Source organism: Helianthus annuus, chromosome 4 (assembly GCF_002127325.2).
Source record: "Helianthus annuus cultivar XRQ/B chromosome 4, HanXRQr2.0-SUNRISE, whole genome shotgun sequence".
NCBI lineage: Eukaryota > Viridiplantae > Streptophyta > Magnoliopsida > Asterales > Asteraceae > Helianthus > Helianthus annuus.
In genome coordinates this window covers 63,582,236-63,600,008 of record NC_035436.2, presented here as the reverse complement: position 1 = coordinate 63,600,008, position 17,773 = coordinate 63,582,236, and the positions used below count along the sequence as shown (strand labels likewise).

Genomic DNA, 17,773 nt, shown 5'->3' with positions numbered 1-17,773 from the left:
GAGATGCAAAATCTGAGGAGGAAGACGAACCACAAGAATGGCAAAGGAAGAACGCTCAGGCTTTGCATGCTATTCAACTCGCCTGTGGATCACAAGCTTACTCCAAGTACAAGAAGAATACGCATGTCTCTGCTAAATTTGCTTGGGAACATTTGGCTGAAATGGGTTCTAGCCCATCACAACATCCTGAGGTTATACTTAAACAAGATCAAGATGTATCTGGTGAAGTAGTTTGTCATTTTTGTAAGCCTTTTGTATTGTAATAATTCACCTCCGTTTTATTCTAAAACGTATGATATTGTTCACAGGGGCAAAAGACCACCATCTATATGAAGACCTATACAACGCTATTGAGGATGATGACATCAAAGAAGTGAATAAGATCCTTAAGGAGGACCCCAAAGCTACAACAACACGTGTATCTTCACATGGAGATACAGCTCTCCATATTGCAATCCTCTCTGGAAAAATAGATATTGCACTAGACTTAGTGAGGAAGATGCCCAAAGAAGGATTAGAAATTAGCAATGACTTTGGTGCCACTCCTCTATCTCTTGCTGCGATAACCGAAAAAAATAAAATTGGCTAAAGCAATGGTGGAAAAGAATGACAAGTTGGTTACTATAAAAAAAGGAATTACTGACCAGAACTCCCTTCCTGTCATTGTGGCATCAATGTATGGTAGAAAGCGTATGGTTCACTATCTCTACTCCAAGACTCCAAAAAGCCTGCTAGACGGATCAGATGGTGTGTTGCTTTTGAATAATTTGATCACCGCAGAATTCTATGGTTAGTGAGTTTAATTATATGTTGTCCACAATTTTTATTAACACAACCAGTAAAAAAGTATCTTGTTTCAGTCATCTCAGTGTTTCAAGAATCACTATAATAGGTACTAACAATGCTCTACTCTAAACCCCTATAGATATTGCTTCCATGCTACTGCACTTGTTCCCAAAGCTAGGCATCATGGAGGATCACAATGGAGATTATGCTCTTCACAAATTGGCACACACGCCTTCTGCATTTGCAAGCGAAAGCGCATTTCCATTTTGGAAACAATGGATCTATAAATGTGAGTAATTAATTACCTCTTATATACCTTTCTATGCTCTAACATTAGCTCAACAAGGAATCACATCCTTAGAATTTTATTAAAAATCTGGCATCATCTTGATGACCTCTTAGTTTTTGCCTTTTTGGTGATTTAGTGTCATCGAGCTATTTTTTTTCGTAATCTGGATTTACTTGAAGACTAAATGAGAAATGATAAATACTGATTCAATTTAGGAGTTGTGGAGTACATACTCGATTAGTACTATACGATTACAAGTCTCATGAAACCTCAAAGCTTTTAAGCTAGACCATGGGAGGCCTGCCCTTATGGGGTCAAGGGGCAATGCTCTTCGTTGGGGTTACATGGATAGCTAAAAGTTGCATGTAAATGATCTTCAAAGTATGATTTCTAGCTGTATCAACTTCATTGATGGTTAGCTGTATGATTTCTATTATTCTAACAGGTGTGCGTATACATTCTCCATGGGATGCTAACACCAAAAGAACTAGGGGGGACAAATGGCTCTCAGCACGAAATAGATATCTCAGATGAAGAAGAATTCATTAGCCGGCCTAGCTTACTACATCGGCTAGGTTGGATCTTGCTACGGTTTTTAGGTATGTATGTCATAATTCTGAAACAAATGCACTTCTCTTTGTGTAAATTTATATGAAAGAAAGTGAGTGTGTAAAATGTGTTTAATTCTGCTTGCAGTACCCGATATCAAGAATTTGCATGACAAAAAATTGGTCAATGATGAAGCAAGTAACCTCCTTGGTCGCATTTTTAAGGAAATAAGAGGCATGAGTGACTTAGAGCTTGAAAGAATGGAAATTGACAAGGCGGTGCACAATGCCATTAAGCATGGGATAGTTGAGTTCGTCGATGAACTACTAACATACAATCCAGACTTCATATGGAGGAAAGACAAAAGAGGAAGAACAATCTTTTCACATGCAATTATTCTTCGCCAAGAAAAAATATTTAGTCTTTTCTATAGATTGGGACCAAAGAAGAGCATAGTGGCGAGTCGACACGATATATTTCATAACAATTTTCTACATCTCGCAGCGAAACTCTCTCCCCCGGCTCAACTTGATCGTATTTCGGGAGCGGCCTTACAAATGCAGAGAGAACTTCAGTGGTATAAGGTAGAGCAAAATTTCTATCTTGGTATCTTTAGGATTTGTAGGTGGTTTAGAGATGTGGGAAATACTTCTAGGAATTCCTAGAAAAGTTGTTACACAAATAGTCAGTTCGCTACACCTATATGCATACTCAAGAAAAATCTTACACTGGTTTATTTATTTATTTATTTATTTTTTTTTTTGAGTTTACTGGTGTGGCAAGTGAACTTGGATAAAGACAAATAGTGGAGCTCGCTCGTTGTTTGACCAACAAACTCAAGCAAGTATGCTTGACACTTCAGCGGACTCCTAAAACCTTTGTCAAGTTTTGCATAAGTTCGCTGCCGATCTGTACAAAAACTTCCAAAGAAATGTCTAAAATTGCTTATCATATCTCTAAATCATCTACAATTCCAAATAATTCGAGATGTTTTGGGAGAAATATTTTGAATTGTCTTTATGCATTTAACTAAACATTGTAGGAGGTGGAAAGTTTAGTACAACCTAAATACAAAGATCAAGTAAATGAAAGCCATAGAAAGCCTGACTCTTTATTCAGTCAAGAACACAAGGAGCTCGCAAAAGAAGGCGAAAATGGATGAAGAACACTGCTGGATCAAGTATGATTGTAGGAACTCTTATTGCTGCAGTCATGTTCACAACTGCCTTCACTATGCCTGGCGGGAATGAGGCCCAATCTGGCCTACCCATAATGTTAAACACTGACAGAAACACATTCATGATATTTATGATATCAAATGGACTTTCTCTCTTTGCATCATCAACTTCCGTGTTGATGTTCTTAGGAATTCTCACTGCACGATACGCAGAGGATGATTTTCTTGTTTCCTTGCCCACCAAATTGATCTTTGGAATTGCATGCCTTTTTGTTTCTATCGTTACCATGATGATATCATTTGCTGCTGCAATGTATCTTATGCTACATAAAACGTTATCCTGGGTCTCCATACCTCTTATTATACTATCTACTCTCCCGGTTGTTCTTTTCTCTACACTTCAGTTTCCTCTCCTATTTGAAATGGTTATTCGTACATATGGTTCGACAATTTTTGACAAACATAAAAAACATGCCTCTTTCGTAAAGAAACCTTTGCAAACCTCCCACTACAAAAAAGAGGGCTTTCAGCAACAAATATCCCTCGGTGAAGGTGGAGCGATCCGGCAGTGAAGGTTTATCGGGAAACATGGCGTGAATAAAGAATTTACGAACTAGGTGTGTTTACCAAAACGATCCTCAACGGAAGCTTCAGTAACGAATAGGTACCTCGTTGTCAGAACCAAGGCTTGTTTCACAGAAGGATCACGATGGTAAGTTAATAATGGTCTCGATCATGATGGTACTGTGTGTTTGCTCATGATAGTATTTGTCCATTGTAATCCCATGATTATTAATTATTCTTTAATATAAATTCTTGATCTTTTTGAATAAACTGATTCTATATTCATTCATTTTAGTTTGTTGTTGACCCAAAACATTTTAAATAAATAAATATTGTTTTATTTTAAATATTAGATTTACTCACCATTTTGTGTTAACCCAAAATATTTTTGCGTATGGTAGAGGTGAACAAGTTTGAAGCGATGAGGACAATGACATGTAGGGATATGCTTAGATAATAAACCGGAACAGAGTCTCGGGACCCGAAAACAAAAACAAAAACGGAAACAGAGGCTGGACACGGCCCCGTGTTCAGTGGACACGGCCCCGTGTTCAGGATCTGTATCTGGGCGTTTTAATAAAAGTTACTGGTTTTATGCAGCACGGGGGCGTGTTCAGCGAGCACGACCCGTGTTCAGACTCTGTATCTGGGTGTTTTTATGAAAATATGCAGCACGGCCCCGTGTTCAGTGAACACGACCCATGTTCAGGCTACTGTAATGCAAAACTAAACTAAAATGCAGAAAAATGTGCGCGCGTTTTGAAAAAGTTTTGTAAAACTGATTAGGCCGTCGATTTTAAGCTTTCTTAAAATCCTTGTGTCCCCGGCAATGGCACCAAAAACTTGATGCGGGATGATGTGTATATGGAATTAAGTATATTTTAAGCCCTTTTTACACAATAGTCAAGTTTTAAATTTATAAAAACACGATATTTTACTAACACCAAACACACATATCGGCAAGTGCACCCATCGTGAGCGTAGTATAGTGTTGGCAAGATACCGAGGTCGTCCAAGGACACAAGAGCTTTTAGTACCGGTTTATCTTCAACGTCTAATCAAATCAAAAGTTAGAAAAAGGTTTTAAACTAGTAAATTAAAAACTAACTAAAATGCTGAAAAATAAAATAAAAGTAAAAACAGATAGACAAGATGAATCACTTGGCTCCGACTCATGTATAGTGTAACCTTTGATTATTTACGCACTTTTGCACTTTTTAAGAGATTATCTTAGTTATTGTAGTAGGCCCCTCTTTTGAAGGTGACGTTACCCTCAACCCAGTAGTTTGAGTCAGCAAGGATACAATCCTAAAGGGTCGGATTATTGAAAGATAATTAATTAAGTTATTAATGCATATTGTGGTAGGCCCCTCTTTTGAAGGTGACGTTACCCTCGGCTAAGTAGTCTCAGTATTTCTTATCTCTGGTATCACGTTGGATGGACTTTCTTTATTGGTACTGTGCTCCGCAGATTGTGTGGCTGTGTTTGAAGGTGACTGACACGAAGTACTGTGATGGTCTTCTGTTATTACTTCTTTAGATGATGGAAGTTGAGTTAGCCAACTCAGAGTGTCTATGCATTCATTCTCCCCCTGACCACTGAGTTGGGTGTTATAAAAGTATTTTGTTTCAAGAAAGTCACAATTCATTGTGGTGAACATTTGCCGAGCTTTTGGATTATGACACCGGTAACCTATTTGATCGATCCCATAGCCACAAATACACATTTCTCAGCACATGGGCCAAGCTTGTTTCTGTTGGTTTTTGGTATGTGGACAAATGTTGTACAACCGAAGATTCAAGGTTCAAGTGTAAGAGGATGGGGAATACTAGCAGACTTAGATAGACAATCTAAGAGAGCCTTAAACTTAAGAGCTTTGGTGGGAAGCCGATTTAAGAGATACACAGAGGTTGCAACCGCCTCCGACCAGAAAGATGTAAGTACATGAGATTCAATTAGAAGAGCTCGAGTCATTTCAAGAATAATATGGTTTTTCCGTTTGGAAACACCATTATGTGTGGGGGTATGAGAACAAGAGGTTTGATGAACTAATCTTTTGGTTTTAAAGAATTATTTCATGGATGTATTGAAAAATTCCCTCTTATTGTCGGATCGAAGGATTTGGATTTCCCTTTTGAATTGAGTGTGAATCATAGCATAAAACGTGGTAAATTTTCATAAACTTCGGCTTAGTTTTCTAAAAAAATATACCCATGTCATGCAAGTGTAATCGTCCACGAATACTAGAAAGTACCGAAAACCCTGCCCCCATAACAGAAGCAGGACCCCACACATCAGAATGGATTAGTGAAAAAGGTAAATCAACTTTCGTATTGCTAGGTTTAAATGGTTGTCGATGGCTTTTGGCACGAAAACATGTTTCACAATCTATTTTACCATTTGAAGGGAAGAGTTTTGGAAACAAAATATGCGAATAACCAGTGGATGGGTGTCTGATGCGGGTTGGTGTGTATATGGAATTAAGTATATTTTAAGCCCTTTTTACACATTAGTCAAGTTTTAAATTTATAAAAACACGATATTTTACTAACACCGAACACACATATGGGCAAGTGCACCCATCGTGAGCGTAGTATAGTGTTGGCAAGATACCGAGGTCGTCCAAGGACACAAGAGTTTTTAGTACCGGTTTATCCTCAACGTCTAATCAAATCAAAAGTTAGAAAAAGGTTTTAAACTAGTAAAATAAAAACTAACTAAAATGCTGAAAAATAAAATAAAAGTAAAAACAGATAGACAAGATGAATCACTTGGCTCCGACTCGTGTATAGTGTAATCTTTGATTATTTCCGCACTTTTGCACTTTTTAAAAGATTATCTTAGTTATTGTAGTAGGCCCCTCTTTTGAAGGTGACGTTACCCTCAACCCAGTAGTTTGAGTCAGCAAGGATACAATCCTAAAGGGTCGGATTATTAAAAGATAATTAATTAAGTTATTAATGTATATTGTGGAAGGCCCCTCTTTTGAAGGTGACGTTACCCTCGGCTAAGTAGTCTGAGTCAGCGGGGATACAATCCTAAGTAGCCGGGTTAAAATATTAATATTAGTTTAACTTATGAGGGGATCAAAGAGTTTGGACTCCCGCCATCCAATACCGATGGGTATTGAAGGAGGTCCTACTAAATTTGACCCAGGTCCTTTGCAGGATCTATACACTGAACAATGGCAAGACTCTTACCAAACCGTTCCCTTAACCCCCGACTAGGTAGCCAACATACCTCCATATAGACCGTGGAGATATGAATGGTGAAAATCTTTTATTTTATATAGATAGTAAAATAATGCCAAGACACCACGGACAAACGATAAGGAAGAATCACCTTCAACATAAGAAACTAGTTATTAAAGTCATTAATACATAACCAAGTAAAAAGTGCGAAAAAATTAAAAATAAAAAGTATTACACTAGATACTTGTCTTCACCAAGTGATATAAGAGACTTAGGCAAACATGGCCTTTGATTGTCAAGAACTCTTACGATCAATCTTGGATCCCGAGACGACTCACACACTCTATGATGGACAATGGATGATGGTGGTGGATGATGGTGTTGTGATGGTGGTGGGTGGTGGGTGAAGTGTGAGAGAGGTGGTGTGCCAAGGGATGAGTTGCAAGTGATCCAAGCACTCCTATTTATAGGCTGAACAGAAGCTCGGGCACTGCCCCGTGTCCATCCTTCTCTCTTTCTTCATTAATTGCAGTTTGTCTTCATTAGTTGACCACACCCCCATGTCCGCTGAGCACGACCCCGTGTGCAGAAGCGTATCTGTACTATCAAGATTTGCCTGGATTCTGCGAATCTTATAGTTGACCACAGCCCCGTGTCCGCTGAGCACGACCCCGTGGTGGGTGATGGAAGCTTCTACAACTTTGTCTTTTCTGCTGACACTTGGGCACGCCCCCGTGCTTACTGAGCACGGGGCGTGTTCAGCCTTCTGTCTTCTTGATTTTGCTTGGGAAGATGTTGTCGGGGGGTCGGGCATGCCACGTTTGTTCCTTTTCTTGTATTTATGTTAGATTTAGTTGCCTTTTTTGCTTCTTTTGTTCATTTGAGCTCATTTAATCCTGAAAATACAAAAGGAAGACAAAAACACACTTTTTCCAACATTAGTACTAAAAAAGGGTTAGTTTTATGCCACAATTGATGTAATTTATATGTTGCATTTTGTGCATATCAGTGTCCCAAACGTGTATGCCATAGCCATGCTTCCCGGTTTTCAGTTCCATGTGCCAACATCACAATACCTTATTGAGCCACTTCATCCACGTAGTATAATCCTTGGCGCTCAGTACCACGTCCAATAATCACTCCCATCTTGATATCCTATAGGAGGCAAAACGTAGGATGCATTAGTACCGTGCAATTTATGTGAACTGTCAAATTTGCATGCATCCGTACAATTTTTAAACAATGATTAGTGCTTAATGACTGTGCTGAATTACAAGTAATCACTTGAATTGCTTTCCGATCATTGCCATCTACATACATGTGCATCATATATTGCAAATGACATATCATTACTGCATGCAAACTTTGTTGACTCGAATGAGGCACGAAACACCGGCAACACAGTTATTAGACAAATCAGAAAAATGTTGACGGAGTTCAGAACATAGACAGACATGGTATTGAGATACAGAATGAGCCAGAAACCAAGAGTTACACTAGTATAGTGTGTAGGAAAGTAAGGATCACAAAACTGCCTTCCTAGAGATAGTTTAAGTGCCGGAAGGTGCCTAAAACTCACATAAACTGCAGAATTCTGCAGAAAATCAGCAAATTCAGCATTTAAACACTCTAATATTATGCAGAAATGTGGATAAATGGTCCTGAATGCTTTCCTAAGTGTCGGGAATTGAAACTGTCATAAAAGGGTACGTAAAGCACACTAAACTGCGTAGTTTAGCACCTTAACAAACTGGTAACCAACCGAACAACCAGACACTACCCGAAACACCAAATTTTCACTAGAAGCACTGTTTTAACATTAGCAAGCTAGTTATGATCCCCGAACAACATAACACACTATATAAATATCAACTAACTAAATCCCTAACTAACACTTAATTTCTAACCATAAACTAACTAACTTAGTTGAAACCTAGACCTATACCCCCCCCACCTAGTGGACGGCCCAACATGTGGCCCCACTTGTGATTTGTTTAATTATTTTATTGGATTATATTGGATCTTTGTTAAACATTAAAACCATTGGAAAAACTCAAGAAATGGGTTATAAGTATAACCTTAGTACACATAACCTTCATTTCTCATTCACACTCAACACACCACACCTCTCCTTGTAACACCCCCAAAATACCACCTGCGGGAACTCCGCGAGGCGTGTTACACATCAGAGTCCGAGCCACCAATCACATTGAACCAATGATAATTATTTAAATAAACATGTCATTGATTACCAATAGTAAAGGTCAAACATAATATTAATTTCCCAAAAAGTAGTATAGCGGAAGCATGTAATAAATCGTTTAGCAATTGTTTCATAGTAGTACTCAAAACCAATGTATCAAATAAAAGTGATCCAATAGCCTCGATCCATGACCACTCCAGCACTCCCAGATAGCAAGTCCATGTCTTGTATTCTAACGACCTGCAAGCATGCAGACAAGTGTGTCAGACGACGCTGGTGAGTTCAAAGTTAGTTAACGTGTTTTGTTACCAGATATATGTTAGGTTAATTCCCTGATGTGATAAGATGCGGTTTATAACTTGTTGAGATACCCTAGGGAGTGTGCCCATATGTATCCGGGAAGTGTGTCCCTCAATAACCTGGAGTGTGTCCAGTCCCCAATGCCCCTAACCAAGCATTGGTAATGATCGATCCCATACGCAAATACCAAGACTCAATTACAATGTTTACCCAAGATTCCCTTTTCAAACATTGACTAGTTGTCCCAAACCACCGGGACGCATGCTTGAGAAATGCAGTGAACTCACCTTGGTTTGCTCGGTTTGCTAAAGAAATACACACGCTCACAGATAATCAGTCACGTCCTATAGTGCACGTATACTCAATCAGTTCACGTTCGTAATGTTTCACATGTAACTAGCATCGCAGTAATATCACAGAGTGTGTTCGACAGTTAATCATCATGCAGCACAAACAGTTAATCATGTGCATACAATTTCATGTTTCACAAAACGGTCTTTCATAACTTGTCCTAACATGGTTACTCTTTAACCTACTTAACAAGGTTAACAAACGTAACTGAGATGGCATACATAACAGAGATAATAAACTAACTGTGTTAGTTAGCTAACTGAGTTAGTAAACAACTAACGTTAACAATTTAACCACTTAACAGGGGTTTACATGCTTAACATAGTTACACGTTTACTTAACAAAGTTAAACACTAATGGAGTTAACGAGTAACATACTAGTCACAGTTCATTAGACGAAATCATTTAGTGGGCGAAATCTCTTAGGCGAAATCCCCATTGGGCCGAAAACAATTGTTGGGCCGAAAACCAACCTGGGCCGAAAACACTTGTTGGGCCGAAAACCAACCTGGGCCGAAAACACTTGTTGGGCCGAAAACCAACCTGGGCCGAAAACACATTGAGCCGAAAACCAGTTGGGCCGAAATCACTTATAGCCGAAAACACTAATGTGTTTTCGTTGGATCAAGGGATTTCGTGGGGAGGATTTTGGTTTTCGTCGAGAGAAGGTATCATTATCAAACAGTTACACCCTATCACAGCCCTAATCATCGCTTACAGTTACATGATCAAGCATCACGAAAACTCTTGAATCAAATCATCGATGTGTTTACCAAAACAGTAATACGTAATCATTCAATACTCAAATAACATAATTCTCAAACATCAATTAGCATGATCAGATCAGTGGCCTAAAAATCCTCAGATCTATTCATATAATTATCATCCCTAACATGTATTACATGTTAACAGATCGTTGTTCCACATAAATCAAACAATCATTGAACGAAATCATCATTCCGTTCACAAGCACATCACATAGCAACCGATCTACAATCATACAATTCATCCAACATAGAGTTAACAACGATTCGATCAATGAGATGATACTAACCCGTTAAGACAAGAGTCTAGCAACGATTCTTAGTGAGCTAGAGTTTGCCTGCCGTCGGATCCAAAGGAAAATGAGAGGGAGAATGAGAGTTGTCTAGGGTTTGCTGATTAACAGTTTCACGTAAGGGGTTGAGAACAATATTAAACTGATCCACTACTGGGCCTAAAGCCCAAACTGATTTCGTTGCTTACATGTTGGACGAAAACACAAGTGTTTTCATCCGGAATGATTTCGTGGGTGAGGGTGTTTTCAAGTGGAAGTGTTTTCGTGAGGAATGTTTGGCCAAGTATTTTGTATTCTAGTTTTATTAGTTATACACATCCCATCAAACATATATAAATCACATACAACTTATATAATGTACACCAACATATATAAAATATCAACCACAGTACGATTCAACATATTATAACGTGTGCAGTTGTGAAACAACAAATCGTGTCAACAAACAATCTAACAATTAGCATGTAACAGTGCGAAGATGGAATCTTAGAAACTCGAGTTGTCACATTATCCCCAACTTGAAAGAAATTTCGTCACGAAATTTGATAGACCATCCAGAACACGATGCGATGCTAATCAGGATGACTGTGCATTTTCCGCGGGTGGCACATCATCCCCAACTTGAATGGGAATTTCGTCCCGAAATTCACTAGTTACATGAGATCTAGAATTGCTAGGCTTGGTCTTGTCTTTAGGAAATAGATGTGGATACTTACGTTCCATCTGGTCCTCGCGTTCCCACGTGAACTCCTGACCACGTCTTGAGTTCCAACGAACTCTCACGATGGGTACACGACTATGCTTACGCACTTTAACTTCCCGATCCATAATCTCAATTGGTTCTTCGACAAACTGCAACTTGTCGTCTATTTTCAGCTCTTGAAATGGTACAACTAGTGTTTCGTCAACCAAACACTTCTTTAACTGCGACACGTGAAATACATCATGGACATTACCCAACTCAGCAGGTAATTCCAACCTGTAGGCCACTTTTCCAATTCGCTCCAGAATTTTGAATGGTCCTACATAACGAGGGTTTAGTTTGCCGCGTTTCCCAAAACGCACCACACCTTTCCAGGCTGAGACCTTTAACATAACGCGATCATTAACTTCAAATTCCAGCGGTTTACTACGCTTGTCAGCGTAGCTTTTCTGTCGGTCGCGAGCTGCGGCCATACGGTTTCGGATCTGCACAATGCTTTCTGTTGCGTCAAGCACAAACTCAGGGCCTGTGATTTGGCTATCACCCACCTCATGCCAACAGAGAGGTGAACGGCATTTCCGTCCGTACAGTGCTTCGAACGGAGCTGCCTTTATACTTGTATGGTAGCTGTTGTTGTAGGAAAATTCTATCAATGGTAAGTGCTTCTCCCATCCCTTCCCAAAGTCAATCACACACGCCCGCAACATGTCTTCAAGTGTCTGGATGGTGCGCTCGCTTTGACCATCCGTCTGCGGGTGATAAGCGGTACTCATGTCGAGTTGGGAACCGAACGATTTGTGCATTGACTGCCATAACTCTGAAGTGAAACGCGGGTCTCGGTCTGAAATGATAGAAGTTGGCACCCCATGCCTAGAAACCACCTCCTTAAGATACACTGCTGCCAGCTGAGAGAATTTGTCTGTTTCCTTGATTGCCAGAAAATGTGCTGACTTTGTGAGTCGATCCACAATCACCCATATAGTGTCGTTTCCGGCCTGAGTCCTTGGTAAACCTGTAACGAAGTCCATGGCGATCTGTTCCCACTTCCACGTGGGTATTTCTGGCTGCTGAAGTAGACCCGAGGGCTTTTGATGTTCTGCTTTGACTTTAGCACAAGTCAAACATTTGCTGACGTAGGTTGCTATGTGAGCCTTCATGCTAGGCCACCAGTTTGTAGTTTTCAAGTCGTGGTACATCTTATCTGATCCAGGATGTACGGAGTAACGTGACTTATGTGCCTCATCCATTACAAGTTCTCGTAAGTCACCATAGAGTGGAACCCAGATGCGTCCGGTTACGTAGTAAGCACCATCTCCCTTTTGTTCTAGTCGTTGCCTTGAGCCGCGCAAAGCTTCAGCTTGAACGTTCTCTGGTTTCAACGCTTCTAACTGGGCGTTTCGTATCTGGGAAGGAAGATTGGATTGAATCGTGAGTTGCAACGCTCGCACACGCCTTGGCGCACTATTCTTTCTGCTGAGGGCGTCAGCTACGACGTTCGCCTTGCCCGGATGGTACTTGATGGCACATTCATAATCATTCAACAGTTCTACCCATCGTCGTTGCCGCATATTCAATTCCTTCTGGTCGAAGATGTGCTGCAGACTCCTATGGTCGGTGTAGATGGTGCATTTGGTACCGTACAGATAGTGCCTCCAGATCTTCAACGCAAATACCACAGCTCCTAACTCCAAGTCGTGTGTCGTGTAGTTTTTCTCGTGAATCTTCAACTGTCGCGAGGCATAGGCTATTACCTTCTCGCGTTGCATTAACACACAGCCGAGACCTTGAATCGATGCATCACAATAGACCACGAAATCTTCGGTACCCTCTGGCAAGGACAAGATCGGTGCACTGCAAAGTTTCTGCTTTAGCAACTGGAAAGCCTCTTCCTGCTTCGTTCCCCAAGAATATACCGTGTTCTTCTGTGTCAGTGAGGTGAGAGGTTGCGCGATTTTCGAGAAGTCTTTAATAAATCTCCGATAATATCCAGCGAGACCAAGGAATTGTCGCACCTCAGAAGGAGTCTTTGGCGCCGCCCAATTCTTAACTGCATCTACTTTTGCAGGATCCACATGTATCCCTTTTTCGTTAACGACGTGGCCAAGGAAATGTACTTCTCGGATCCAAAAGTCACACTTAGAAAACTTCGCATACAATTGTTCCCTTCTCAAAAGTTCCAAGACGAGACGTAGGTGACGCTCGTGATCCTCCTTGTTCTTTGAATAAACCAAGATGTCATCAATGAACACTATAACAAACTCGTCGAGGTATGGCTTACATACGCGGTTCATGAGATCCATGAAAACCGCTGGTGCATTTGTCAATCCGAACGGCATAACCAAAAGTTCATAGTGTCCGTAGCGCGTTCGAAAAGCCGTCTTGGGAACATCTTCTTCTCTAACCCTTACCTGGTGATAGCCCGATCTTAAATCGATTTTCGAGTAGAAACTTGACCCTTGCAGCTGGTCAAACAGGTCGTCGATGCGTGGTAACGGATAGCGGTTCTTGATGGTTACCTTGTTGAGCTCCTGGTAATCGATACACATACGGAATGACCCATCTTTCTTCTTTACAAACAGCACTGGGGCTCCCCAAGGCGAAGAACTGGGTCGAATGAAACCTCTATCCAATAATTCTTGTAGCTGATTAGACAATTCCTGTAACTCTCCAGGAGCCAACCGGTATGGAGCTCGGGCAATTGGGGCCGCTCCTGGCGCCAGGTCAACCTGAAATTCTACTTGACGGTGAGGAGGTAACCCTGGTAACTCCTCTGGGAACACATCGGCGAAATCCCGCACTACTGGCAGATCCTCGATTCTTCTTTCCTCGGACTGAGCGTTAGTAACTAAAGCTAACATTGCAGGATACCCCTTTTGTAGATACTTCTGCGCATGCATGGCCGAGATAATACCAACCATCGTCCCACTACGATGCCCTTGAACTAACAGTGGCTCCCCACCAGAGATGGGAATACGCACAATCTTCTACTTACACAAAATCTCTGCTTGGTGCTTAGACAACCAATCCATGCCGACTACTATGTCGAAACTACCGAGCGTAACGGGAAGGAGATCAATATCAAATACTTGGCCCACGAGATCTAGTTTGCACCCGAAAAGGACATTCGAGGCTTCTATCGTTTTACCGTCTGCTAGTTCTACTACTTGCTTAACTTCTAAAGGCGTTGGGGTTATCCCCAATCGTTGACTAAACTCTAGGGACACATAACTCCAATCGGCACCCGAATCAAATAATACAGAAGCAATACGATTGTTAACAGGAAACGTACCAGTTACAACGTTGCCGTCATTCCTGGCATCCCCTGCTCCAAGCTGAAACACTCTGCCTCGAGCACCATTTCCCCCATTGTTGCCGTTGTTGTTGTTGTTTCCAGCATTGTTGTTATTCGGGCGGTTGTTGTCGTTAGCGTTCTGGTTTAACTGAGGGCAATCCCGCTTAAAGTGACCCTCGTCACCACACTGATAGCACCCCTTCCTGAAACCCTGGTTCTGCTGGGGTGGTTGTCCCTGTTGTCTCTGATTCTGCTGGTTCTGTTGTTGCTGATGTCTGGGCTGTGGGGCCCTACAATCTTTGGCCTCGTGACCTGCTTTGCCACACCTGTTACATGTTCGTCCACACTGCCCGAAGTGATGATAGCCGCACTTGTTACACCGCGGCTTCTTCCCTGCATACGAACCCTGACTTTGGCTACTTCCCAGGCCTTGATTGACAGAAGACGACTGGCTGATACTGCGATTGCTACTGTTGTCTGGCCGTTTCTGAGTCTGACCCGCGCTAGATGCTTTGTCGTAATCGCTCCACTTCCGCTTATTATCATTAGCGGACGCAGTGGCAGTGGGTGCAGCAGCAGTGGCTGAAACACGCGGCGGTAATGAGCCACTCTCTACCTCTTGATCCACAATCTTGTGGGTCAATCGGACAATCTGTGTCAAATCATTGAGATGGGCTGCAGTGACCAAACTCTTCACACGCGGAGGTAGCCCCTTGATGAACAGCTCAATCCTCCGAGACATAGGCCGGGACAAGTTCGGGCACATATCGGCCAATTCATACGATCGCTTCACATACGCTTCGACTTCAGATCCAACCATCTTCAAGTCATAGTACTCGTTAACCAACTTCTGGACTTCATCTCGAGGACAATACTCCTCTCTGATCAGTTCTTTAAAGTCATCCCAAGTTGTGGCATTCGCTGCCTCGATGCCCAACAACTGCACTTGGGCATTCCACCACGTTAGGGCACCATCCGCCAAGGTACCCGCTGCATATTTCACCCTGTCCCCAGCGGGACAGTTACAGATAGCAAACACAGACTCTGCTTTCTCGAACCATCTCAGAAGTCCCACAGCCCCTTCTGTCCCGGTGAAGGTCTGTGGCTTACAGTCCATAAACATTTTGAACGTACACGCAGGCTGGTTGGGTTGAGGTTGCACTTGCTGACCTAAATGATGAAAGGAAACACGTTACAGGAGTGAAAAGACGTGTACGTGATATAAGAGTAAGAGTACTTGGTACATTCCGTACCAGCTTGATAGGCTGCTAAAGCCTCAGCCACACGAGTGTTAATTAGGTCAGTCAACTCAGCCTGAGTCATGTTGATGTTGCCACGTCCGTGTCCTCGTCCACTCATGATTCTATATATAGAGATAAACCGATTCAGGAAATCGAAACGAGATGGATATCAAATATCAGGTTGATATCTACGTACTACCAAGTTCACACATAATAAGGCAGAACCCTTCTCACGCTCGATAAGCCTCACTGGGACTTGCATGCACCCCACGTTATTATTAAGTGTGCACCCATAATAATAAGGCAATTTGCATGCTTATCTCAGTGCCTCTTAGCTTGCGCTCGAAGTTTCCCCCGTTCACACAACACAACGAATGTATCACTGGTTTACTATTCACATAAGTTGAAGAGTAGTGTCTCACTATCAAGTCACCGTAGTATCAAGTGTATCGTGTCATGCAAGTTATGAGTGTGTGACTACTAAAGAACTAATGCATTAACTAAACAGAAGACGAACCTTGCGATCTGGAGCTGAGTGTCATGATCGATTCTTCGAAGGTATTTGGTTATAGTCTGGTTTTATAAAACGTTTTAAAACCTAGTTCACTATAACCAGTGGCTCTGATACCAAACTGTAACACCCCCAAAATACCACCTGCGGGAACTCCGCGAGGCGTGTTACACATCAGAGTCCGAGCCACCAATCACATTGAACCAATGATAATTATTTAAATAAACATGTCATTGATTACCAATAGTAAAGGTCAAACATAATATTAATTTCCCAAAAAGTAGTATAGCGGAAGCATGTAATAAATCGTTTAGCAATTGTTTCATAGTAGTACTCAAAACCAATGTATCAAATAAAAGTGATCCAATAGCCTCGATCCATGACCACTCCAGCACTCCCAGATAGCAAGTCCATGTCTTGTATTCTAACGACCTGCAAGCATGCAGACAAGTGTGTCAGACGACGCTGGGGAGTTCAAAGTTAGTTAACGTGTTTTGTTACCAGATATATGTTAGGTTAATTCCCTGATGTGATAAGATGCGGTTTATAACTTGTTGAGATACCCTAGGGAGTGTGCCCATATGTATCCGGGAAGTGTGTCCCTCAATAACCTGGAGTGTGTCCAGTCCCCAATGCCCCTAACCAAGCATTGGTAATGATCGATCCCATACGCAAATACCAAGACTCAATTACAATGTTTACCCAAGATTCCCTTTTCAAACGTTGACTAGTTGTCCCAAACCACCGGGACGCATGCTTGAGAAATGCAGTGAACTCACCTTGGTTTGCTCGGTTTGCTAAAGAAATACACACGCTCACAGATAATCAGTCACGTCCTATAGTGCACGTATACTCAATCAGTTCACGTTCGTAATGTTTCACATGTAACTAGCATCGCAGTAATATCATAGAGTGTGTTCGACAGTTAATCATCATGCAGCACAAACAGTTAATCATGTGCATACAATTTCATGTTTCACATAACGGTCTTTCATAACTTGTCCTAACATGGTTACTCTTTAACCTACTTAACAAGGTTAACAAACGTAACTGAGATGGCATACATAACAGAGATAATAAACTAACTGTGTTAGTTAGCTAACTGAGTTAGTAAACAACTAACGTTAACAATTTAACCACTTAACAGGGGTTTACATGCTTAACATAGTTACACGTTTACTTAACAAAGTTAAACACTAATGGAGTTAACGAGTAACATACTAGTCACAGTTCATTAGACGAAATCATTTAGTGGGCGAAATCTCTTAGGCGAAATCCCCATTGGGCCGAAAACACTTGTTGGGCCGAAAACCAACCTGAGCCGAAAACACTTGTTGGGCCGAAAACCAACATGGGCCGAAAACACTTGTTGGGCCGAAAACCAACCTGGGCCGAAAACACATTGAGCCGAAAACTAGTTGGGCCGAAATCACTTATAGCCGAAAACACTAATGTGTTTTCGTTGGATCAAGGGATTTCGTGGGGAGGGTTTTGGTTTTCGTAGAGAGAAGGTATCATTATCAAACAGTTACACCCTGTCACAGCCCTAATCATCGCT

The 17,773-nt window shown here is 41.4% G+C and overlaps 1 protein-coding gene across 1 annotated transcript; it reads left to right on the top strand.

Moving 5' to 3' along the window:
- The first annotated feature begins 593 nt into the window (after positions 1–593).
- LOC118491506 lies at positions 594–2,786 on the top strand. Its single transcript, XM_035989340.1, has 3 exons — positions 594–789; positions 1,772–2,208; positions 2,667–2,786. Exons 1-3 carry the CDS (start codon positions 594–596, stop codon positions 2,784–2,786), a joined length of 753 nt encoding a protein of 250 aa, XP_035845233.1.
- Positions 2,787–17,773: the final 14,987 nt, after the last annotated feature.

Coding starts and splice junctions, on each gene's coding strand:
- LOC118491506 (XM_035989340.1), top strand. CDS start 594: ATGGTGGAAAAGAATGACAAGTTGGTTACTATAAAAAAAGGAATTACT. Junction 790..1,771: donor GATCACCGCAGAATTCTATG/GTTAGTGAGTTT, acceptor TTCTGCTTGCAG/TACCCGATATCAAGAATTTG. Junction 2,209..2,666: donor GAGAACTTCAGTGGTATAAG/GTAGAGCAAAAT, acceptor TAAACATTGTAG/GAGGTGGAAAGTTTAGTACA.